Genomic DNA, 26,993 nt, shown 5'->3' with positions numbered 1-26,993 from the left:
TGATCTCACCCTTTGTGGTGTCACATTTCCATAGTTATAGCTCATAAACGCAACCGTCGTAACTAACGGTTGTCATTGCAATATCTTGCAAATGGTTCAGTCTTATGACGAATCAAAAATGGTTTTGAGTTGGTATTTATGTGGGTATTAAACCTCTAAAATGGTTCCCCCTGATCACCACTCTAACTATGTCAAATATCGAGTCAAACGTGCGATTAAAAAGTCAACAGAAAGCTATTTTGGCGATTTATGCATAATCTGTAATATATATGTTATGGAACCTGTTTTGACAATCATAAAACATGATAATAAGTATATAAACATGTTTGCGCTCGTTTGAATCGATCATTTACTATATAGAACCGGTTCGGAGCCGAAAGTCGCAAAAGTTTGACTTTTGCTTTGACTTCAGTTCTGACCCGTTTTAGTGAGGTATAAATATACCTTAGGACTCTCTTAGGACCAGGTCACATGTTGGTATAAGCCTCTGTGGTCGGTTCATGAGTTACCCGAGTCTTTTACGCAATTCCGTCATTCGCCTAAAAGTTGACCGTAACGGCCTTTTAAAATTAAAACGAGTATTTCGGACACGTGAACGGACCAAAACCTTGCTTATTAAATTATAAGCATGTCCCTGAAGTTTCACGTCAATCCGAGGTCTAGAATAAGAGTTATGCTAAAAGGCGCACTTTTAAGAAAGTTTTATAATTAACGGCGCAATTAGCATAACGCCCATCTAACCCAAGTTTTCGTCACCAAAACATTTACCCACTGTGGTAAAATAATATTTTGGGAATTTTAAAGATTTTTAATAATTTTTACCTTGCTCATAACCTGCGGTTATGGCTACGGTTCGGTAAATACCGAATATGCCCTTTTTGGCCAAAACGGGAGTTCTACAAGGTCTTTTGACCCGATTCCAGTTGCTACTGGTTTTAAATAATAAATAAAGTATTTTAAGCTTTATAAGCTGTTCGGGAAACTCAGATTCCCTGTAGAACTCGAAAATCCCTTTTAAAGTCTTTAAAATGACCGAAAAGGCCCTACGGGGCATAATATAAACTTAAACTCATTACGGGCATTACGGGAGGTATCCTACTGATACCAAAATACTTTTAAGGCATATTGACTTAGGAAATAAGCGTACGACTCTTATGGTTAACCGTTTCGCCTATTTGCGCACACGGTACGGCCCACGGAACTAGTTTTCGTGCAATAGCCGATATGGGTCAAAGTATACTATTTGAACCCCAAAATCCAGAGTATGAACTATAACCCATATAAAACAAGTCTCTGAACTTGTTGGGTCCAAATCATACTCCATTCTCGGTTTTCGCCTTTTCGTGCGAATTAACCATATCTATATCGGAATCAACCGGTTTAAGCTACGGCTACTATAAGGACCGTTAGGATTCTAAGAGGTTAATTAAAACCTTCGTTCCAGATTAGGAGCCCCAGTAAAAGCTATCGGTGACTTGATCTAAATTAAGGATTAATACTTGCAAAGGTAAATACTTTTGACTTATTTCCCCTATATGGGCTTGGGTTACGGTATATTAATACCGCTTGATTGAGCACTATATTCGTCCATCGCTTAGATGGATAACTAAATAATATGATTGGCTCATTTAAACAGTTTTGTTGCTTATAAGCCTTTGGGGGGTTTAATGACCGTTGTCCCGGATATCCTCGGCATCATTTTACGAAATGGCCACGACCATCGACATCCCGGTGTAGGCGTACACCCGGTATAAAGTGTCGACATTAAAACTAAAAGACGTAGCCGTTGGTTTCTGTACTACGGTTTTACGCGAACGTGGTGTGTCTATAAATCTTTAACCCGGCACGACCCGGGCTACTGAACGCATAAAAGAACATGTAAAACGTTCACAAGATCATTATGAATTTCCCAAGTTATAAAAGAGTTTGTGCCTTGTGCATTCAAATCAATTTTAATAAACATTTTCAAATGTGTCAGTTGAATGTATTTACCACTGTAAACTGACGTATTTTCCCCAAAAAGATTAAGTGCAGGTACCTAAACGTAATTGGCTGGTATTAGCTCCCTAGCGTCGGGATAAGCCTCGCAAGCTTGATTGCAGTATCTAATGGAACAATACTTTATCTGTATTTACGATCCAATGTGGATATTCAACTTCTGTAATACATTTTGATATTACAATCAGAGGTTGAAATTATATATTTAAATTATGCTTCCGCTGTGCATTATATAATTGTGTGGTTTGACTATATTATTGCCAACATCGTCACGGTAATCCCCCACCGGGCCCACCGGTGAGACACGTGGAAATAGGGGTGTGACAGGTTGGTATCAGAGCCAACATTGAGTGAATTAAACACTATCCTATTGTGTTTAATCTCAATGACACAATTGCACATACTTGAGTCTAGACAAGAACTTAGGACAAATTCGGATTGATACTCCTTTTTGTCTTTATTTTTCGATTTGATTTTTAATAAGTTTTGGAGCAGGAAAATGCCACCTGTTATATTCCGAGGAAGAGGAAGGGGAAGAAGAGGCCGAGGAGAAATCGTGACACATCACGATCAAGAAGCTGGACCATCTGGTACAAGACATCCTTCGATGACACGAAGCGAAGAGCCGCAACGACGAAGAGATCTTTACGAACCAGCGAGGCATTCCACCTCACACAGCTCGACGCCATCTTACCGGCACTCCTTTGGACCAGATTCAGAAAATAATCCCAACAACCCACAACCTTCCTTCATACCTCTACAACGTTCGGTTTCGCACCGGAATTATGACGACCCTAGTCCATACTACGTAGCTCAGTTTAATCCGGCTGACTACATACAGGAACCTTCAGGTTTTGTTCCACTAGGGCCACAAGACCATTTTTCTGAAGATCCCATGGAGGAAGATGAGGATCCAACTGAACCAGCTCGTGGTACGCCCACGCATCCGATAGAAGTATCTGATGGATCTTCATATCATGGTCCGCAGTATCAAGGCCCAGACAGCTTTATGGCCTTGTTTGACCGACATGAGTGGTACAACACACCATCTCATCAGACATCGCAACCGAGACATCCACAGGATCCCTCTGAGGATTCACGCTTTGAGGCAGTTACGCCACCACCTCCGCCACCGGCACAACCAGTTATACCTGATCCGCCGAGGCGTAGGAGGACCAATGCTCGTATGTCTACACGAGGAGGAGGGGGTAACCACTTCAGCACTCCTCGACATTCTAGTAGTAGCCACTATCCGCCACTACATGAAGAAGGACCTTCAAGTCCTATACAAGAAGCGAACTCCGCACCTACTGCAAGAAATTCGCCACCATTTGGGTATGACCAACCCATACCAGCTTACACAGGTCCAACGGCTTACAACCCGTTTGAACCGTCACAAGCACAATACAACTACGGCTATGAGCGCGACCCATATGTGGTGTCGGCTAGATATAATGCGCGCTACCCTGACGGAGCACATGGAAACATGGGACCACCGGATTACTCAGCTCATGGGTATCCAATACCTCCCAGACCTCCAGTACCGCATCAAGCGCCACAACCACGATTTTCTCCTCCTGAACAGGAAGAAATACTCCATCGACTAGATCGTGTGGAGAGAGAATTCGAGGAAGAAAAGAAAAGCCACCGAGGATTTCTCAAGGGCTTGGCGAACCTACTAAAGGGCAAAAAGAAGAAACGTGACCACTAGCCCTTAATAGTAGTACTACTGTAATTTCTACTTTGAAATAAGTCCCTGCGTGGACAACTTATCGTATTTCAGTCCCTACGTGGACTTATCTTTAGTCCTTGCATGGACACCTATCCTGTATTAGTCCCTGCGTGGACTTGTCACTTATTTTAAAACCTCTATGGAGGTATGTACTATTTAAAAGACCCGTTTAGGGCAATATGTAATTGTATTTGAGATTTTGGAATGTATGTTATGAGTTTTGTTTTAATATATAAAAAATAAACCAAAACCATTCCTTTTATATTGATCTGCCTAATAAAGAATCTTAAGGGGGGTGAAACCTAGCTTGGGGTCTTTTAAGATCAGTCAAGATGGTACGACCTAGCTGAAAAGATTCTGATTCCCTGTTAACCTCTGTACGCATGTTAACATTCATGGCAGATGTGATTCGTTATAATCACGCACGTCATTCCTATACAATAATCCTTTAAGGATTTCAAAACCCAACTAAATGATATATAAATCGTGGGTTAAATCACCAACAAAGGTGATCAATATTATAAAGACATCCATTTAGCGATGCAATGCCTACGGGCCAATATTATAAAGACATCCATTTAGCGATGCAATGCCTACGGGCCAATATTATAGAGACATCCATTTAGCGATGCAATGCCTACGGGCCAATATTATAAAGACATCCATTTAGCGATGCAATGCCTACGGGCCAATATTATAAAAACATCCATTAGTGATGCAGTGCCTACGGGCCAGAATTATTAAAACATCCATTAGTGATGTAGTGCCTATGGGCCAGTATTATCAAAACATCCATTAGTGATGTAGTGCCTACGGGCCAACCATATTAAGACATCCATTAGAGGTGTAGTGCCTATGGGCCATAATAATTGTCTTATAAGACAAAAGGCAGTAGTAGTCTATGACTCTCTGTCAGAAAGAGATAAAAGAACTACGGTTCAACTCTCTATGCCTTTGATTCTCTGGAATCTCGGCTAATATTATAAAACATCATCATGATTAGGCTTTATGCCGCCAATACTAATTGTATAGTCGATATAGGATATATTCAAATCCTAATATTTAATGAACTAATAAGTTAGCCGAATATGGTCTCTGCACCATGGTTGACAAATTGTCATAAAAGACAATCACATAATAATCTCCTAAATAAAAATTTTGTTATCTTCTGTAACAGATTCAAGTTACAATGGCGGATCCCAATGGAGACAACAGCCACACGAATGAAGATGACTATGACAATGCGTCAGTACATTTGACAGGCGCACAGCTAAAGGCTCTGATCAACAATGCTGTCCAGGCAGCTATTGATCGTCAACATACTGAGTCTCAAGGCAGATCTGTGTCAAAGCCACCCTCTAAACCAAAGACACACTCCAAACCACCCTCTGAACCCAAGAAAGATGACGACAAGCATTCGTCTACTGAGCACAGCGTTCATCGCGATAGAGAATACACTGATGCGTCTAGTGCTAAGGGTTGCACCTACAAATACTTTGTATCATGTAAGCCCCGTGAATTTACAGGGGAGAAAGGTGCGGTTGACTGTATAACCTGGCTGGACGAGATGGACACGATTGTGGACATCAGCGGGTGCGCTGAGAGGGACGTGGTTAAGTTTGTGTCCCAGTCATTCAAGGGCGAGGCCCTGGTGTGGTGGAGAGCTCTGGTGCAGGCTTCAGGTAAGTCTGCCTTGTACAAAATGACATGGGGGGAGTTTATTACCCTCATAAAAGAAAACTACTGCCCTCAGCACGAGGTTGAGAAGATTGAGGCTGATTTTGTCTCACTAGTGATGACAAACCTGGATTGTCAAGCATATCTGACAAGTTTTAACACTATGTCACGCCTGGTGCCATATCTTGTGACACCAGAACCTAGAAGGATTGCCCGATTCATTGGGGGCTTAGAGCCGGCGATCAAGGCCAGCGTAAAAGCCTCTAGGCCAACGACCTTCAGGTCAGTTACTGACCTCTCCTTGTCTCTTACACTTGATGCTGTCCGTCTGAGGGCACAAAGGAGCAAGGAGGCTGAGAAGCGAAAGCGTGAGGATGATACCTCACGAAAGACCGGTAAAAAGCACCGTGGAAACGGTGAGGGCAAGAAAGGGTCGGAGGCAAGGAAGGAGGGGCAAGCTGATGGAAGACCTTACTGCAAGGTCTGCAAGAAACCTCACTCCGGAAAGTGTAGGTTTGCGTCTGGTTCACAGTCGCAACAAAGGACTCCACCCTGTGGGCTATGCAAGTCCAAGGAACATAAGACAGTGGAGTGCAAAAAGATAAAGGATGCAACCTGCTTTAATTGCAATGAAAAGGGGCACATAAAGAGTAATTGCCCGAAGTATGCCAAGAAGGTAGAAGAAACGAAGAAATCAAATGCGAGAGTTTTTCGCTTGGATGCAAAGGAAGCGGTCAAGGACGACAATGTGCTTACAGGTACTTTTCTCTTAAATAATATATTTGCAAGAGTACTGTTCGATTCTGGCGCTGACAAGTCCTTTGTAGACCAGAAATTTTGCCAACTACTAAATATGCCAATCAAAACCCTAGACGTAAAATACGAAGTAGAGTTAGCAGACGGCACGACAGAAACCGTCTCTACTGTTCTAGAAGGATGTGAAATATCCATTAGGAACCATTCTTTTCCTTTATCTCTACTTCCTTTCAAACTTGCGGGTTTTGACATCGTACTAGGCATGGACTGGTTATCTCATAACCAGGCCCAAATCATTTGTGGCAAGAGGCAAATAGTTTTAAAGACTCCGAGTGGTGAATCTCTTACCATTCGAGGGGATACGCATTACGGATTGCCCGAAGACGTATCTATGCTGAAAGCTTCAAGGTGTTTGAACAGAGGCTGTGTAATTTACATGGCTCAAGTGATAATTGAAGAACCAAAGCCGAAGATCGAGGATCTTCCTGTCATTTCTGAATACCCCGAGGTTTTTCCTGAAGAACTACCTGGTTTGCCACCAGATAGACAAGTGGAGTTCAGAATTGACATCATTCCTGGAGCAGCTCCGATAGCAAGAGCACCTTACAGATTAGCGCCAACGGAAATGAAAGAACTGAGGACCCAGTTGGATGAACTGCTGGCGAAAGGTTTTATCAAACCTAGTTCATCCCCCTGGGGAGCTCCTGTCCTATTTGTAAAGAAGAAGGACGGATCGATGCAATTGTGTATCGACTATAGAGAGCTGAATAAAGTTACCATAAAGAACAGATATCCTTTACCAAGGATCGATGATCTGTTCGACCAGCTGCAAGGAGCGAGCTACTTCTCCAAGATCGACTTAAGGTCGGGTTATCATCAACTAAGGGTCAGAGATGAAGATGTACACAAGACTGCATTTAGGACTCGCTATGGTCATTACGAGTTCCTAGTGATGCCTTTTGGGCTCACAAATGCACCGGCTGCGTTCATGGATCTCATGAATCGCGTTTGCAAGCCATACTTGGACAAATTCGTCATAGTCTTCATCGACGATATCCTTATCTATTCCAAGAATCAAGATGACCACGAGAAGCACCTCCGTTGTATTCTCGAATTACTACAGCGTGAGAAACTCTACGCCAAATTCTCGAAGTGTGAATTCTGGCTACGAGAAGTTCAATTTTTAGGACACGTTGTGAGTGAGCGTGGTATCCAAGTGGATCCCGCTAAGGTAGAGGCAGTCATGAACTGGCAAGAGCCAAAGACGCCTACCGAAATCCGTAGTTTCCTGGGATTAGCAGGATACTACCGGAGATTTATTGAAAATTTTTCAAGGATTGCTGCGCCCTTGACTTCCTTGACCAAGAAGAAAGAAAAGTACATTTGGGGCCCGAAGCAGCAAGAGTCCTTTGAAATACTGAAGCAGAAGCTAAGCAACGCACCTGTGTTGACCTTACCTGAGGGTACAGATGAATTCGTAGTTTACTGCGATGCGTCACACACGGGCATGGGGTGTGTGCTTATGCAGAAGGGCAAGGTAATTGCCTATGCTTCAAGACAATTAAAGGTGCATGAAAAGAATTACACCACTCATGATTTGGAGTTGGGTGCCGTTGTATTTGCACTGAAGTTGTGGAGGCATTACCTTTATGGTATTAAATTTGTGATTTATTCAGATCACAAAAGCCTCCAGCACCTGTTCAACCAGAAGGAGTTGAACATGAGACAACGCCGTTGGATGGAAACCCTGAATGATTATGACTGCGAAATCAGGTACCATCCCGGTAAGGCGAATGTAGTCGCCGATGCATTGAGCAGGAAAGAAAGGGTAAAACCCATTCGAATCAATGCCAAGAGCATTGAAGTTAAAAATAATTTAATTGAAAGGATTTTGGCTGCACAGCGAGAGGCTGTGTTGGAAGCTAATTATCCTAATGAAAAGCTGGGAGTAACTGCGGAGCAGTTGACTCTTAGCAAGGATGGAATTCTTAGACTGAATGGACGTATATGGGTTCCGATTTATGGGGGACTACGAGATGTTGTTCTCCAGGAAGCCCATAGCTCCAAATACTCAGTCCATCCTGGTGCTGACAAAATGTACCAAGACTTAAAGGCAAATTATTGGTGGATAGGCTTGAAAAAGTCTGTAGCCGCCCATGTAGCAAAGTGCTTGACTTGTGCTCAAGTCAAAGCCGAGCACCAAAAGCCGTCTGGCTTGCTACAACAGCCTGAACTTCCCGAGTGGAAGTGGGAATGCGTAACTATGGATTTCATAACCAAGTTACCCAAGACCAGGAAAGGAAACGATACAATATGGGTCATAGTTGATAGGCTGACTAAATCAGCTCATTTTCTACCCATCAAGGAGACGTATAGCTCCGATATGTTAGCCCAACTATATGTTGATAAGATTGTAGCCTTACACGGCATACCTGTGTCTATTATCTCCGACAGGGATACTAGATACACATCTCACTTCTGGAAGAGTTTCCAGCAATCCTTGGGCACGCGTTTGAATTTTAGTACGGCTTACCATCCACAGACGGACGGGCAAAGTGAGCGTACTATCCAAACGCTAGAAGACATGCTTCGTGCATGTGCGATCGATCTAGGTGGTAACTGGGATAAAAACCTACCCCTGATCGAATTCTCCTACAATAATAGCTACCACACCAGCATAAAGGCTGCGCCTTTTGAGGCATTATATGGTAGGAAATGCAGATCGCCTGTTTGTTGGGCGGAAGTAGGAGAGGTCCAATTATCGGGACCAGAGATTGTTTTCCAGACAACGGACAAGATTGTCCAGATTCGGGAACGTCTCAAGGCTGCCCGCGATAGGCAGAAGAGCTACGCTGATCCAAAGCGTAAGGATTTTCACTTCGAAGTGGGTGAAAAAGTATTACTTAAGGTGTCACCCTGGAAGGGGGTGATGCGTTTCGGCAAGAAGGGCAAATTGAGTCCGAGATACATAGGACCTTTTGAGGTCATTGAACGAGTCGGATCAGTTGCCTATAAACTAAACTTGCCTGAAGAGCTCAATGGAATTCACAATGTGTTCCACATCTGCAATCTCAAAAAGTGCTTCGCCGACGAATCGTTGGTGATTCCACACACAGATGTGCATATAGATGAGAGCTTAAAGTTTATAGAAAAAACCTTTGTCGATTGAAGATCGACAGGTGAAGAAGCTTCGCAGAAAGCACGTACCGATTGTAAAAGTCAAATGGGATGCTCGTAGAGGTCCTGAATATACGTGGGAAGTCGAAGCTACAATGAAAGAAAAATACCCCTATTTATTTGAGTAAATCTCGGGTCGAGATTTATTTTAAGGGGGTGAGGATGTAACACCTCGAATTTTTGTGTCCAATGATGTGTTAACACGTGTCATTTGTTTACACGTGGCACCTATAATAAATAAAGGACTAATTTTGACAAACCTTGAAAGTATGTAAATTCGAGGGTTATAAATGTCAACAAGGGTAAATATACTGTATAGTATCCCTAAATAATGCTTAAACCTTCAAACGAATAAATTATAGATCGTACAAATATAAAACGCGGAAGAAAGTGAGAGATTACAAACTACAGGGGTTAACGGTGTCAACATGTTTAATAATACCTCTGAGTGACCCTTTAACGTTCCCAAGACTTTGTAACGGTATTATACCCTCACTAAAATAAAATATATGAATTTCGCGAAGTTTCGATATGAAACGAGAAAGTTACGATCGAATTCGTAGAAGAAGGATTAAAAGCGTCAACGATGAAAGTTAAGGCTTTCAGAAAAACTAAATAAATAAACCGGGGACTTAATAATGCGGGTAATTAACACGAGGCCCCTATCGGTAAATAACCGAGGGCCAAACCGCAAAGTTACCCCTTCAAAACCGAAAGGTCAGGCAAATCATTACGAAAGATTTCGTTATTAATGGCCCGATTCTGTAATCATTATAAAAGATTTGAAAAATCCAAAAATATAACCTCACGCGACCCGCGTAAGGTTTAAACATAAGTTGAGGCGGGCCGCGAGCTTCCTCAAATACGCGTCTGATCTTTTGATCCCAGGCGACCCGCGTACAAGTTGCATGGAATGACCATGCGGGTCGCGTACGACGCCCAGATGCAGAAAGTTGTAGTTTCTTGGCTTTTGGAGCTTGTGAACGATCATTTGATCAATTATGGCAGCATGGGTGCCCCCTACACGATCCATACCCCTTAGGGACACCTGCCCATGATCCCTGATCAGTTATAGCATGTTGTGTAATGATCTTGAGGGTCTTGTGTGACTATAAATAGGCCTCTTTGGCTCATAACATTCACACACTCAAAAACACTTCTACTGATCATCTCTCAAGCTCTCAAGACTTCTCTGAAGTTCCATAAGCAAGAACACAACCTCTGTAAGTGATCTCACCCTTTGTGGTGTCACATTTCCATAGTTATAGCTCATAAACGCAACCGTCGTAACTAACGGTTGTCATTGCAATATCTTGCAAATGGTTCAGTCTTATGACGAATCAAAAATGGTTTTGAGTTGGTATTTATGTGGGTATTAAACCTCTAAAATGGTTCCCCCTGATCACCACTCTAACTATGTCAAATATCGAGTCAAACGTGCGATTAAAAAGTCAACAGAAAGCTATTTTGGCGATTTATGCATAATCTGTAATATATATGTTATGGAACCTGTTTTGACAATCATAAAACATGATAATAAGTATATAAACATGTTTGCGCTCGTTTGAATCGATCATTTACTATATAGAACCGGTTCGGAGCCGAAAGTCGCAAAAGTTTGACTTTTGCTTTGACTTCAGTTCTGACCCGTTTTAGTGAGGTATAAATATACCTTAGGACTCTCTTAGGACCAGGTCACATGTTGGTATAAGCCTCTGTGGTCGGTTCATGAGTTACCCGAGTCTTTTACGCAATTCCGTCATTCGCCTAAAAGTTGACCGTAACGGCCTTTTAAAATTAAAACGAGTATTTCGGACACGTGAACGGACCAAAACCTTGCTTATTAAATTATAAGCATGTCCCTGAAGTTTCACGTCAATCCGAGGTCTAGAATAAGAGTTATGCTAAAAGGCGCACTTTTAAGAAAGTTTTATAATTAACGGCGCAATTAGCATAACGCCCATCTAACCCAAGTTTTCGTCACCAAAACATTTACCCACTGTGGTAAAATAATATTTTGGGAATTTTAAAGATTTTTAATAATTTTTACCTTGCTCATAACCTGCGGTTATGGCTACGGTTCGGTAAATACCGAATATGCCCTTTTTGGCCAAAACGGGAGTTCTACAAGGTCTTTTGACCCGATTCCAGTTGCTACTGGTTTTAAATAATAAATAAAGTATTTTAAGCTTTATAAGCTGTTCGGGAAACTCAGATTCCCTGTAGAACTCGAAAATCTCTTTTAAAGTCTTTAAAATGACCGAAAAGCCCCTACGGGGCATAATATAAACTTAAACTCATTACGGGCATTACGGGAGGTATCCTACTGATACCAAAATACTTTTAAGGCATATTGACTTAGGAAATAAGCGTACGACTCTTATGGTTAACCGTTTCGCCTATTTGCGCACACGGTACGGCCCACGGAACTAGTTTTCGTGCAATAGCCGATATGGGTCAAAGTATACTATTTGAACCCCAAAATCCAGAGTATGAACTATAACCCATATAAAACAAGTCTCTGAACTTGTTGGGTCCAAATCATACTCCATTCTCGGTTTTCGCCTTTTCGTGCGAATTAACCATATCTATATCGGAATCAACCGGTTTAAGCTACGGCTACTATAAGGACCGTTAGGATTCTAAGAGGTTAATTAAAACCTTCGTTCCAGATTAGGAGCCCCAGTAAAAGCTATCGGTGACTTGATCTAAATTAAGGATTAATACTTGCAAAGGTAAATACTTTTGACTTATTTCCCCTATATGGGCTTGGGTTACGGTATATTAATACCGCTTGATTGAGCACTATATTCGTCCATCGCTTAGATGGATAACTAAATAATATGATTGGCTCATTTAAACAGTTTTGTTGCTTATAAGCCTTTGGGGGGTTTAATGACCGTTGTCCCGGATATCCTCGGCATCATTTTACGAAATGGCCACGACCATCGACATCCCGGTGTAGGCGTACACCCGGTATAAAGTGTCGACATTAAAACTAAAAGACGTAGCCGTTGGTTTCTGTACTACGGTTTTACGCGAACGTGGTGTGTCTATAAATCTTTAACCCGGCACGACCCGGGCTACTGAACGCATAAAAGAACATGTAAAACGTTCACAAGATCATTATGAATTTCCCAAGTTATAAAAGAGTTTGTGCCTTGTGCATTCAAATCAATTTTAATAAACATTTTCAAATGTGTCAGTTGAATGTATTTACCAGTGTAAACTGACGTATTTTCCCCAAAAAGATTAAGTGCAGGTACCTAAACGTAATTGGCTGGTATTAGCTCCCTAGCGTCGGGATAAGCCTCGCAAGCTTGATTGCAGTATCTAATGGAACAATACTTTATCTGTATTTACGATCCACTGTGGATATTCAACTTCTGTAATACATTTTGATATTACAATCAGAGGTTGAAATTATATATTTAAATTATGCTTCCGCTGTGCATTATATAATTGTGTGGTTTGACTATATTATTGCCAACATCGTCACGGTAATCCCCCACCGGGCCCACCGGTGAGACACGTGGAAATAGGGGTGTGACACTTAGGGTCTTAACCCTTCCTTTTCGACTTAGCGCGTCTGCTACAACGTTTATCTTTCCAGGATGGTACTCAACCTCACAGTCGTAATCATTTAGCTGCTCGACCAATCGCCGCTGGCGCATGTTCAATTCCTTCTGATCAAATATATGTTGTAAGCTTTTGTGATCTGTGAAGATTGTACATCGAGTACCATATAAATAATGTCGCCAAATCTTCAAGGCGAATACCACCGCACCCAGTTCCAAGTCGTGCATGGTGTAGTTCCTTTCATGTACCTTCAATTGTCTTGAAGCGTACGATGACTTTCTGGCGTTGCATGAGCACGCAACCCAAACCTTGTCGTGAAGCGTCTTAGTATACCACGAAGTCTTCAGTGCCTTCGGGTAATGATAGTATTGGTGCATCGCATAGCTTATTTTTACGTAGTTGGAAGGCTTCTTCCTGCTTATCACCCTAGTCGTACTTCTTGTCTTTCTGCGTGAGGGTGGTTAGCGGTTGAGCTATCTTTGAGAAATTCTCAATAAACCGTCGGTAATAGCCCGCTAAGCCCAGAAATTGTCGAACTTTAGTTGGGGTTTTGGGGGCTTCCCAATTCTTTATGGCTTCTATCTTGGATGGGTCTACATGAATGCCCTTCTCATTCACAACGTGACTAAGAAATTGTACTTCGCGAATCCAAAATTCGCACTTGGAAAATTTCGCATAAAGTTTCTCTTTCTTCAGTAGTTCCAAAATGGTTCTGAGGTGTTGCTTATGCTCTTCTTTCGTTCACGAGTAAATCAGGATATCATCGATAAATACAATCACGAATTTATCGAGATATGGTTTGCATACGCGGTTCATCAGATCCATAAATACCGCTGGCGCGTTCGTCAGTCCGAATGGCATCACAAGAAACTCGTAATGCCCATAGCGTGTTCTGAATGCAGTCTTTGGTACGCTTTCCTCTTGTATCCTTAACTGGTGGTATCCAGATCGAAGATCGATCTTAGAATAGTAGCTTGATCCTTGCAATTGATCAAATAAGTCATCAATCCTCGGTAGTGGGTACCGATTCTCGATTGTGAGTTTGTTCAGTTCTCTGTAATCGATACACATCCGTAGTGTTCCATCCTTCTTCTTTACGAACAATACTGGAGTTCCCCAAGGCGAGAAGCTTGGCCTTATGAATACTTTATCCAACAACTCCTGAAGTTGTGTAGATAATTCTTGCATCTAGGATGGTGCAAGCCGATAAGGTGCCTTGGCTACAGGAGCAGCTCCTGGAACCAAGTCTATATGGAATTCGACTTGTCGTTGTGGAGGTAATCCTGGCAAATCTTCAGGAAAAACATCAGGGAATTCCTTCACCACAGGAATGTCTTCGAGTTTCGGCTCCTCAGCCTTCTTGTCTACCACATGCGCTAGGAAAGCAACACATCCTTTCCTTAAGCACTTCTGTGCCTTCATACAACTGATGATTCATAGAGGCGCGTCTCGTTTTTCTCCATGTACGATGAGAGTTTCATCATTCGCCAAAGGGATGCGAATGATTTTCTCATGACAAATAACTTCAGCTTTGTTCTTGGACAACCAGTCCATTCCGACCACTACATCGAAGCTACCCAATTGAATAGGTAAGAGTTCGATGCTAAACCTTCATTCACCAAGTTCTAATGAGCAGCCTCTAACAACTTCGCCTGATTCAACAAGTTTACCATTGGCTAGTTCTATAGAATAAGGAATATCTAATCTACTAGCTTCTATTCCAAGCATACGTTTAAATTCCACAGACATGAAGCTATTGTCGGCACCAGTGTCAAATAATATGGATGCAAAGTGATTGTTAACGAGAAACATACCGGTGACCACATTAGGGTCCTCGCGTGCGTTCCTTGCTCTAATCACGAATGCTCGAGCCTGAGCGTTGTTTCCCTTTGGGCAGTCTTTCATGTAATGATCCTTGCTTCCACAACTGAAGCATCCATGGTTTTTCCTAGCTCCATTCCCATTACCATTGCCATTTCCATTTCCATCATTCCTATTACTGGCACCGTTACGGTTTCCATTCCCGTTCTTTCCTTTTCCCCAACAATCCTCAGTATGGTGACCCAGCTTTCCACACTTGTCGCATTTTGGAATGCGACAAACCCCTTCGTGATGACGCTTGCAATTGTTGCAAACGGGCAGAGTGCCCAGGTACCTTTTGGCAGGAGCGTCATTCATAGTTGCAAGAGTTTTCGCCTCCTGAGGCGGGTTGGTGTCACGCTTCTTGTTGTTGGAACCCTTGGTGTTGCATGTTGCTTGATTCAGATTCGAATGCTTCCTTTTCTTGTCACCGGACTCAGCATGCGTCTCGGTCTTCTCTATAGGGTTCAACGATAACTTCTTCATTCGGACAACATCTTCAGTAAGGCTGACAGCCAGAGTTACAGCCTCAGTGATTGTTGCAGGTTTGGCCGCAGTTACCATGCCACGAAATTCTGAGGCCAATCCCCAAATGTAGCGTTCAACGCGCTTAAATTCGGGAGTCACCATGTAGGGAATCACCCTTGACAAATCATGGAACCTTCGAGTATACCCAGTGATGTCTGCACCTTCCATGGTCAAGTGCCAGAACTCAGTCTCCAACCTTTGGAGTTCAGCACGAGAGCAATACTTCTCTCTCATTTTCTCCTTCAGCTCATCCCAAGACATGCCATATGCGGCATCATCACCCAGAGTTTGGACTTGTAAATTCCACCAAGTCAAAGCTTCATCGACAAACAACCCAGTAGCAAAAGTGACTTGCTGATCCGCGGTACACTTGCTCATACGGATAGTAGCATCAGTCTTCTCCGTCCAGCGTACGAACGCCACTGCATCTCCAGTGTCGTCGTAGTTCAGCGGTTTGCAGTCGAGAAACTGCTTGAAAGTGCAGCCCTGAGCTGCGTTTCCTCCAGATGAATCTCCATTCCCATTACGTCTTGCATTGCTTGGTCCTCCACTTTGTTCAGTACGGTTCACCTCGTACTGGGCGATAGTTGTGGAGATTCTTTCCTCCAGTAGGGCGTTCAGCTCTTCAGCAGTCCTTGGCAGTGGGGGAGGAGGAGGTTGATCACGAGCGTTCACAGCTCTTCTGGGTGCCATGTTCTGACAGAACACAACACAATAGGGTTAGACATTTGTTTGATATCGTCTTACTAGACAGTGGTAGTATGACATATACCCACATAAGTGACATCAAACAACTACTACTCCAGCAGAGTATTTAATAGGCTGGGGGAGGGGTGTTCACGTTTGACCTTTTCTTGCACTAAGGGAAGCTATACGTGACAAGACTTGCTGTGGTTTCTGTGCACTGAATTAAATAATTATGTATGCATCCATAATTATGTAACTCCTTGCACAGTCCGCACAGTTCGTTTCATCCTCGTATCACTTCCTTCAGATAGGCCATTGTTTTCAGGTAAAGTCACATATACTTGTGACATTCTACTTCTAGTATATGTATATATCAATTATTACACATAATTGCAAGTAATTCTCAATCACAGATAAGTGCTACTTCAGTGCACCCTAAGTCTCGTAGTGTCTTTTCTTGACTCTTGTAAACAGTTTTAGGTAGTGGATGTCGCGGAAAGTTTTATGCAATGAAAACTTTTTGAAAAATTGTTTTCGTGCAAGGATCCTAGAGATTGTAGTCTAGACTCGAGATGGAATCCTGGTTCACTACAATCGCAGCTCTGATACCAATCTGTCACACCCCTTTCTTAGGCGGAAGCACGAGGTGTGATCATGAAAGGTTTTCATTGCATAAGATTGGTAAATATACTACATGCTCGTAAAAATTAACTACAAATGCAAAACATTACATAACTGAAATCATAATTTAAGTGTTTACATCACGAGACAGCATATTGTCTGAAAAGTTTACAACTTTATTCAACGATAAACATAAACAACATCCAAGAGCAAGAGTATGACCGCGTGCACATCCACTTTAGTTACCTGAAATACATGTGAGTTTTTGGAAAAAAACGTCAACATAATGTTGGTGTGAATGCATGCAGTTCTTGTATTGAATGTTTGTATACTTTGTATGAAAACATGGTATGTTTCTTATATAAATCAAGTATTCTTGTATAAATCATGTATTCTTGTACAAATCAAGTATTCTTGTATAAATCATGTATTCTTGTACAAATCAAGTATTCTTGTATAAATCAAGTAGTTCTGTATGTATCAAGGTTGTTAATGGGTTGCAAGGCCATTAACATGTGACACGACATAGGAAGCAACCAAACCATAGGATTTTTTCTAGTTGTCGATTCACGACTGAGACACAAAAGCACTACTCGGTACTAGTTTTCACCAAGAGTGTGGCTGCCCGAAAACCCATTAGATCTAACCTTTTGTTCTGCGGTCTTAGTATGTACACGATTAATGGTGCTTATGGTACCCTATTCGTGACACGATTTCTCGTATCATTCCTCACAACGCATCATACTTGGTACTAGTTATCACCAAGAGTGCTTCTTGTTTTTGTATTCATCATACCATTTGTAAACATTGTAACATTTGTAACATGTATTTCACCCCCGAAGCTATATAACTGAAAACAGTTAAAAGAAAAGGGGGAGCATGAACTCACAACTTTGCGTTCCTTGCGCCGTAAACTTCACCGGATTTGCTTATTTAGCGTCGTGACCTAAACATGTTTTATTAACGTTAGTCACTAGACTTGTATTGCACAAGTACAAGTCACTATCTTTTGTATATGTGTTCTTGTGTTAAAAATAATTTATATTTTTAACTATGTTTGTAACTTATATTATTTTCTCAGAAATAAATATAAGTATCTTGTATTTTCCACCCGAATTATGTATTTTGTCTAAATCTTCATTTCACGTACATAACTTGTCCAAGTTATTTATTCGATCAAGTAATATATTTTCATAAATATATTTTCTTGTATTTGTCTAAGCATGTTGTATGTGTATTTTTGTATTTCTACTCCTTGGGAGTACTTAGTGTATTTTCAAGTCCTAATACACTATCACCTATAATACATACTACATACACTTAGCACAAAATTTGGTGATCAATAAATATATATTTTCTCAAAAAATATACATACTTATTATCAATTTTAATCTTGAATAAATCATAATTACTTAACACCAAAATTAAGGAAACCTTGGTAAATGTTTTTAGATACATTTTTAGGGAATAAGTTTCTCAAAAACTTATATTTTTCTAAGTGTCAAATTTTATAAAAATTTTGACATAGTTTCCCCTAAAAATGGAGGTTTCCAATGTTTTCAAAACATGTGTTTATTTTCTTTTAAATCATCATCAAACATCAACAATTCATTCAACACTTATCGAGTGTCAAAATCAAGTAAATTTCACTACATCATGAATTTGAAGTTTTTGTAAAAACTTGTAGTAACTTACCATGTTATTTAGTAGGTTTAATTACCCTTAAAAACATGGTTATTTGTTTGCAAATCTCATTCTTGAAAAGATTTGGTGTTTACAACTTGTAAACATAATTTACAAAAATGTTTATCCATAACATCTTCTTGTTTCTCTAGTGTTTATTTACTTGTCTTTCCACTAAAAATAGTGTAGGTTTAATAAAACCATGATCCTTTTAAACTTGGTTCCTTTACAAAAATCATTCATAAGTCTTGGATTTACAAGATTACTATTTCACTTGGTTTATTACTTTTCAAAAAAAAAAAAAAATCAATTTACTTTCAAGTTCATGTTTAATCAAGGTGAGGATTATTTCATGTTGTTACATAATCATCCCTTATCTTGCTAAATCATGTTTTTAATCATAATCTAGCAAGTTCCATGTAATGATCAACATCAATATTTCTAGTAATCATCAAGCAAACATCATCTATACATCCAACAACATCATTCTATCCATTTTTCATCATATGTTAGCTTTGTGTTTCAAGATTCATGTGTATGTCCTTTAGTGTTCTTGTGATAATCAACTTGTTATATCTTTTAACCACTCAAAATATGATGTAAACAAGATCAAGAGAGCCTTACCACTAGCTTCAAGCTTGGGAAGAATACTAGAACTTGAAGATGACAAAATGGTTGGATAAAAGCAAACGAAGAAGGTCCTTGAAGATCCGTGAGCACCAAGCTTCATTAGTGGCCTCCTTACACCTTTAAATGAGTGTGGAATGGATAGATGAATGTTGAATGATGGTGGTGTGTGGGAAGAAGGGGTCGGCCGAAGATGGGAGAGGGAGAAGAAGGAGAAGTGTTGTGGGGAAGATGAAATGAGAATGATCTAGTGGTTCCTTCTTACAATTTCCAACAAATGTTTATCCAAAGGTCCTTATGTCTTCCAAGTACACTACACATCTTCTAGTCAATCTTTGGGTATCCAAGAAAGATCAAGGAAAAATCTTGTAGGATTTTGAGAGGTGGGGCCGTAAATCATAAGGGGGGAGGGGGTCCATGTGTAAATTGATGGTAAACTAGATAATTAATGGAGGTTACGTGTAATGTATAGTGTTTTAGTGTATCATGCATAATGTAGCATGTTAGGATATTCGGAGACCATAACTAGTTCAAAAATAATAAAACAATGCTTCTATCAATATTTTGGTATTCCGGGTAATGTCCGGTTGTTCGGTTAAATACTGGTTCGTTAAAGTGCTAAATTGCACCGTTTAGTGTCCTTTATGTATTCTTTTGTGACACTTTCAATTCCCAACACTTAGGGAAGTATTATGGACCATTTAGTCATGTTTTTGCATGGTAATAGCTTGTTATATTGCTGAATTTTGGTGAATTATATAAAATTCAACTTTTAAAGTGTATTTCGGATGCTTTTTAGTGCGTATTTTAGCTTCTGGAAAGTATATATATAAACCCTTGTATGTACTCTTGGGTTTTAATGTATTCTTGTCGTTGGACCTACACCTAGGCTCCAATTCTATTGTCTAACTGCTTTTTGCAGAATTGTTGACACAATGTGTCTTACCGGTGAGTTTACTAGTATTTCTGACGCAACGCTGTTCATTAATGCATAGAGTAATCTTGTAGTATAAAACGTGCATGAATTCACTTGTATAGTATGTAATCAGACATTGTTGACATTTAAGCACATAATTGCAGTCATTAAATAATAATTAAAGTGTACGGAAATTACCAGTTTGGTGCCAGTTGTCACATCCTTGTCTTTCGCGCTCCAGTTTATTTCACTTTTGGGAGAACGGGAGGCAGGGATTCCTGGTGTTTGGTCAGTTGCTGGAACTGCTGGTATATCAGTCATTGGTATATGTGGACCCCTTTCAATGGATTGAAACAGAGCTCGGTCATGACCATTTAGGAAATTGACCATCCTGATTTTCCATTGGGGGTATTCCTCTCTGACCAGAGACGGAGGTTTAGACATAGAACCAATATTAAAAGCATTATTCCAGGATTGAAAGCTGGCCATATTTAGAGAAAAGAAGATGAGCGATTGATCGTTTGAAAATAGTTTATTCAATCTGCTCTGATACCAATTGTTGGACCCAGTATGGCCCAAACAACTTCTTTTCACGTAATATGGCTAGTGATTTCCGTAGATGTGAAAAAGATGTGCGGAAATGGAAATCAGAGTTTCAGAAACAAGACCTACAGAATTATCAAGTTTATATCACTTTGAAACAAAATAGTTTACAAAGTGATTGTAAGATTATTATCTAATACAAATGAATCTTGAATTCTGTGGGTGAGAAGGGCAATGGAGTTTCTGTTGTATATGAATGCTAAGCTTCAAACTCAATTGTCTTCTGCTGGTTGAGCCTTCTATTTATAGAAGGCTGGGTACATGAATAAACAATAGTTTATTCATGCAATAAGTCCTGCAAAAAGTAACAATTTGACATATTCATTGAATCCAACGTTCAAGTTGCCTTTGTAATCATGATATCCAATAATGTCAAGTTGCTTCGGTCATGGTGGCAGGATAGAGCTTGGTTTTAGACAAGTGGGGTATTCATCAGAATTTCTGATAAACCACTTCATCAGAAATTCTGGTGAACAAATCATCAGAAAATCTGATGATCAGAATCGTCAGAAACTGATGATATTTCATCAGAAATATCATTAGATCCATCAGAAATGACCTTCTCTGATAATCCAAATCAGCTCTTGATCAACTTGTGATTCTTTGAAGTAGATGCTATGCATTTTAGTTGTCCTATCTGATCTTCTTTTTCTTGTTTAGATCTTCAGGACTGTTATCTCTTCATAGATCCAGTTGATTGTCATTTTCTTCAATACTTACAAACAAAGTTTCCTAACAAGCTACATGACCCTTCGTACGAAGGCACACAATGATGATCTTCATGGCTTCGTTCGAACTGCCCCTTCGAACCAAGGCCTTCTTTCTCAATAGACTTCATGCTTTTCTCTGATCCGCACCCGTCTTGTCTCATTTGCTTCAGTTATGTTATGTGATTAACACAAGCGATAGACATATGCACTCACAGACTCCCTGATGCAGCGTGTGTTACGAAAAATGAAGATCAAACACGTTGATTTTACGAATACCCGTGTAGTTCTTCCCCAACCCCCAAATTGCAACCCAAAGGGCACAGAATTTGAAGTGAAAAATGAGTTAATAAAAAATTCTAGTCTGCCTTTTCCAATTACTAGAGAAACACAAAAATAGGAACAGAAATTCGAAACGGGCCTAAAAAAGGCAACGGGCCAAACACAAGCCGACAAACAAAATGCCCAAAACATTTCAAAAAAACATAAAAACGTAAATAACTAATAGAAATAAGCGTTTTTTCGCCCGGACGATGACCCAAACCGCCATAGGCCGTTTGCAGCAAGATGGAGCTCGTTCTCACGTTTATTTTGCCTGGTCGCACGCCCAAAACGGACCCCCGTAGCCCAAGTTAGAGCCATTTTAGTGAGGCCCCTTTTGTTACACGATCTTGGGCCTCCAAATAAATGATGGCCCGCTCCTCCACACTTGGACCCGCATCATTCCCTCCTGGATTGACAAAATTCGCCCTCGAATTACCAACAGGTTCATCATCAGAAGAATCACTATAATAAGGCAACAGATGCTTCACATTAAACGCATCAGAACATCGAATGTGACTAGGCAGCTTCAGACGATAAGCATTCGGATTGATCTTCTCCACGATTTCAACTAGGCCAATCTTCTTGGCTGACAACTTGTTGTATTCCCCAAATGTAAAACGATCTTTAGTCAAAACAGCCCAAACAAAATCACCTTCCTCGAACTCAACATGCCTACGCTTCTGATCAGCAGCTTGCTTATACTTCAGATTAGCTCGGGTCAAATGGTCATACACAGCATTATGAACCTCATGTAAACCCTCCACAAAATCTTGAACTTTCTTTGGAACAGATCCAGAAACAGGAAGAGACATCAAATCAAGTGGTCCCCGAGGCTGAGATGAGTAAATTATCTTAAATGGGCTATATCCGGTGCTCTGATTAACAACATGATTATGAGCAAACTCAGCTTGGCATAATTTTTGATCCCATGCCTTCACATGATCACCAACCAAACACCTCAACAAATTCCAAAGTGACCGGTTAACAACTTCAGTTTGCCCATCAGTTTGTGGGTGATAAGCACTACTGAAGTTGAGTTGAGTATTCACCATCTTCCACAAGCTACTCCAAAAATGACTCAGAAATCGGGTATCCCGATTAGACACAATAGAAGAAGGTAGCCCATGCAAATGGTACACGTCATGAAAAAAGAGTTGGGCTACATTAACAGCATCAGTCCTGTCTTCTTGCAGGGAATAAAATGGACCATCTTAGAAAACCGGTCCACAACAACAAAGATAGAGTCGTTACCTCTCTGAGTACGAGGTAACCCCAAAACGAAATCCGTACTAATATCAACCCATAATTGTGAAGGGACTGGCAAAGGCATATAGAGACCCGCATTGGTAGTCGTGCCCTTTGAAACCTGACAAATACGGCACCTCTTCGCATAACGATCCACTTCTTTCCTAATAGTAGGCCAATAATAAGAAGCTTGCACCAGCTGTAAGGTACGGTCACGACCAACATGCCCTTCACCATGTAACTCCTTAGTAATCTGTAAGCGAAGACTAGAATCGGGAATACATAGCTGATTCCCCTTGAACAGAAAACCATCATGCAAAAGAAAGTCTGACTTTTGCCCAGTTTCCATATCCTGCAAAATAACTGAGAAATAAGGGTCAATGGTTAACTGCTCACGAATGACCTCCAGACCCGACACATCAACCCTCATAGATACAAGCAGATTACTCTTCCTGCTTAAGGCATCAGCAACCCTGTTTGCAACACCATTCTTGTGTTTGGCCACAAAAGTAAACTTCTCAAGAAAGGCCAACCATCGCCCATGCTTATGAGATACCTTGTCTTGAGTATGAATATGCCTTAGGGAATCATGATCAGTGAACAAAACAAACTCCTTTTAAAACAAGTAATGACGCCAATGCTTTACAGCTTAGACCACGGCATAAAACTCTAGATCATAAGTACTATACCTCAACTTAGGCCCAGTTAACTTCTCACTAAAATAAGCAACAGGCCGACCACCCTGACTAAGAACCCCACCAATTCCAACCTATGAGGCATCAGTATGAAGTTCAAAAACTTGAGAAAAATCAGGCAATACCAGAATTGGTGCTGTAGTGAGCTTGTCTTTCACAACTTGAAAAGCCAACTCTGCCGCCTCTGTTCATACAAACGTCTTCCCTGGCCTTTATACAATCTGTCACTGGGGCCATAATAGAACTGAAGTGTGGAATAAACCGTCTATAAAAAGAAGTAAGCCCATGGAAACTATGAACTTCAGTAATGGTAGTAGGAGTTGGCCAATTTTGAACAGCTGCTGCGGTGGCTCGGGAGTGGTTGCGGTGGCTGCTGTGGTGGCTCCTCTACCGGAAGTGGCGGTGGTGAAACAGCTTGGAGTTGGGGTTCAACCTGTAACACCTCGAAAATTTGCGTCCTATAATGTATTGACACGTGTCATAAGCTTGGACGTGTTAAAGAATACTAAAGAGGGACTAAAGTTGACAAACATAGAAAGTATGTGAATTCAAGGGTTCAAGATGTCAAGAAGGGATAAATATACTTTACAGTAACCCTACATGATGCTCGTACCTTCGAACGAATGAATCATGGATCATGCGGAACGAAATGTGGAAGAAAGTGAGAGATTACAAGCTACAGGGGTTAAATGTGTCAACATGTTTAAGTTGTACCTCTGAGTGACCCTTTAACAAACCCGAGGCTTTGTAACGATAAAATATGCTCACTAGAATGCACGATATAAATTTCATCAAGTTCCGTTATAAAATGAGAAAGTTATAATCGAATTCGTTTGCGAGGGGTGAAAAGCGTCAAACATTGAAAGTTATGACTTTTCGGGTAATAATAAAATAACCGAGGATTAATAAGTTAGGTAAAAGTCCCGAGGCCCTTATATGTAAATAAGATTAGGCTTAGGCTAAATTAAAGACCCGTTAAGATTCTAATAGGTTATTATAAACCTTCGTTCCAGAATAGGAGACCAGTAAAAGATACTTGCATTTGATTGTTGTGGTTATTACTTGCTCAGGTAAATACTTTTAACTTATTTTCCCTTATACGGGCTTGGGGTACGGTATATAAAATACCGCTTGGTCGGGAAATTGACCCTAACTCATTAGTAGTTGGGTATTATCAACGTGACCCGCTTGAAAATTGGTTTTGTTTGTGTTACGCTTTTGGGAGTTTAATGACCATGTCCCGGATATCCTTGGCATCATTTTACGAAATGGCCACGACCTTGACACGCGGGTGTAGGCGTACACCTGACAATGTGTCCATACTTATAAAGGTGTAACCGTTGGTTTTCCCGCCGCGGTTTGTACTATGTGGTGTGTCAATTAACCTTAAACCCGGCACGAACCGGGCGACTGAACACATAACGAACATGTAATTCTTTTACAAGATTAGATTTGATTAATTATCCCAAGTTATAAAAGTTTGTGCCACGTGCATTCAAATCAATGTTTATTAAACTCTTTTTGAAGTGTCGGTTGAATGTATTTACCAGTGTAAACTTACGTATTTTCCCCAAAAAGATTAAATGCAGGTTCTACATGAAATAGGCTGGCCACTCCTTAGCATCGTTAGAGTCTCGCAAGCCTGGATGCCACTATCTGTTGAACATTATTTCCTATTTTATTTTTGATCCTTGTGGATTATTTCGACTACTTGTGATACTTGGATATTACATTTGTTGGTTGAAATATATCTATCTTTATGCTTCCGCTGTGCATTTAAATATTGTGTTGTTTGACTATATTGTTGCCAACTACGTCACGGTAATCCCCCACCGGGCCCACCGGTGAAACGTGTGGAAATCGGGGTGTGACAGGTTGGTATCAGAGCCAACGTTGAGTGAATTAAACACTATCCTTATGTGTTTAATCTCAATGACACAATTGCACATACTCGAGTCTAGACAAGAACATAGGACGAATTCGAATTGTTGCTTTAGTTTGTCCTTTATTGTTTGTTATTTATTTAAAATTGTTTAAGCAGGAAATATGCCACCAGCAATCAGAAGAGGAGGAAGAGGCAAAGGGCCAATCACTACCCACAATGATCACGAGGCCGGACCTTCACACATGCGAGCTCCTTCCAGCACAAGGAGTGAAGAACCTCATAGGTGTAGGAGGAACCTCTTTGAGCCCGCTAGACGGTCTACCTCGCACAGTTCGACGCCTTCATACCGTCACTCTTTTGGGCCGAACTCGGAAAACGAGCCCGGTAACCCTCAACCTTCGTTCATACCTCTTCAGCGTTCTGTTTCGCACCGTTCCTATGGCGACCCTACTCCTTTCTTCCAAGGCCAGTTCAACCCGGCAGACTATGTCCAAGAACCAGTAGGTTTTAACCCTCTAGGACTAGAGGACCATTTCTCCTAAGATAATGCGATGGATATGGACGAGGACACGGATCCCATCGAACCTGCAAGAGGTACCCCCAACCATCCTATCGAGATCTCTGATGGGTCATCCTTCCATGGAACACCCTATCAGGGTCCAGACAGTTACCAGGTGAGGTTCAACCAGTGTGAGTGGTACTTTACACCCTCTCACCATTCATCGCCTCATGAGCAGCAACAACAGCAGCAACAGGACCCTTCCGAGGATTCACGTTTCGTAGCAGTTACGCCACCGCCTCCGCCGCCACCAGTTCAACAAGCACCTCCGGATCTGCCAAGGCGTAGGAGATCAGGCGCGCGAATATCCGCACGAAGAGGGGATTTTCATTTCAGCACCCCTCGACATTCCAGTGGCAGTCATTTTCCGCCACTGCCAGAAGACCCACAAATGGGTGGACCTTCGAGTCACCCTGTAGAGGTGAATTCCGCACCAGTTGCACCACCTCCGCCACCATTTGGTTATGATAACCCGATACCTGCGTACGCCGGTTCCACAGCGTACAACCCGTTTGAGCAGCCAGCTCACATTCACTACAACTATATGGGTGGCGACCCATACATAGAAGCGGCGGCAAACTACCACGCCCTTCACCCTGAAGTACCTTATGAAACACCTTGGGGAATGGGATACTCAACTCATGGGTATCCAATACTTGCTAGACCTCCGGCTCAGCACTTATCGCAACCGCGTTTTTCCCCACAGGAGCAGGAAGAAATCCTCCACCGTTTAAACAGAGTGGAACGAGACTTTGGCAAGAGCGTAAGAACAATCGTGGATTCCTCAAAGGCCTAGCAAACCTGTTAAAAGGGAAGAAGAAGCGAGATCATTAGTCTCTAGATATACTATTGTATTTCCTATTTTAATCAAGTCCCTGTGTGGACATTTATTTGTTTTAGTCCCTGCGTGGACATTTATTGTGTGTTTAGTCCATGCGTGGACTTGCCTTTCAGTCCCTGTGCGGACATCTATCCTAGTATTTGGTCCCTGCGAGGACTTGTTTTCTGTATAACCTCTGCGTAGGTATATTGATCGGAGTGTCGCGCTCCGGTCAAAGATAATATTTATATACCCAAATTACCCTTAACAAATAGCTAGTGGTAGTGAGGGGTCAAACCACGAAGAGTATGTGG

At 41.2% G+C, this 26,993-nt stretch overlaps 1 protein-coding gene across 1 annotated transcript; it reads right to left on the bottom strand.

Annotated features, from left to right (window-relative positions):
- Window positions 1-14,544: 14,544 nt before the first annotated feature.
- LOC110931700 (cold shock domain-containing protein 3-like) lies at window positions 14,545-15,265 on the bottom strand. Its single transcript, XM_022175083.1, has 2 exons — window positions 14,744-15,265; window positions 14,545-14,571 (listed from the first exon to the last, which is right to left on the bottom strand). The coding sequence occupies exons 1-2, from the start codon at window positions 15,263-15,265 to the stop codon at window positions 14,545-14,547; spliced, it is 549 nt and encodes a 182-aa protein (XP_022030775.1).
- Window positions 15,266-26,993: the final 11,728 nt, after the last annotated feature.

Source organism: Helianthus annuus, chromosome 11 (genome assembly GCF_002127325.2).
Source record: "Helianthus annuus cultivar XRQ/B chromosome 11, HanXRQr2.0-SUNRISE, whole genome shotgun sequence".
In the NCBI taxonomy this organism is placed as follows: Eukaryota; Viridiplantae; Streptophyta; class Magnoliopsida; order Asterales; family Asteraceae; genus Helianthus; species Helianthus annuus.
This window is presented reverse-complemented; position numbering and strand designations above follow the sequence as displayed.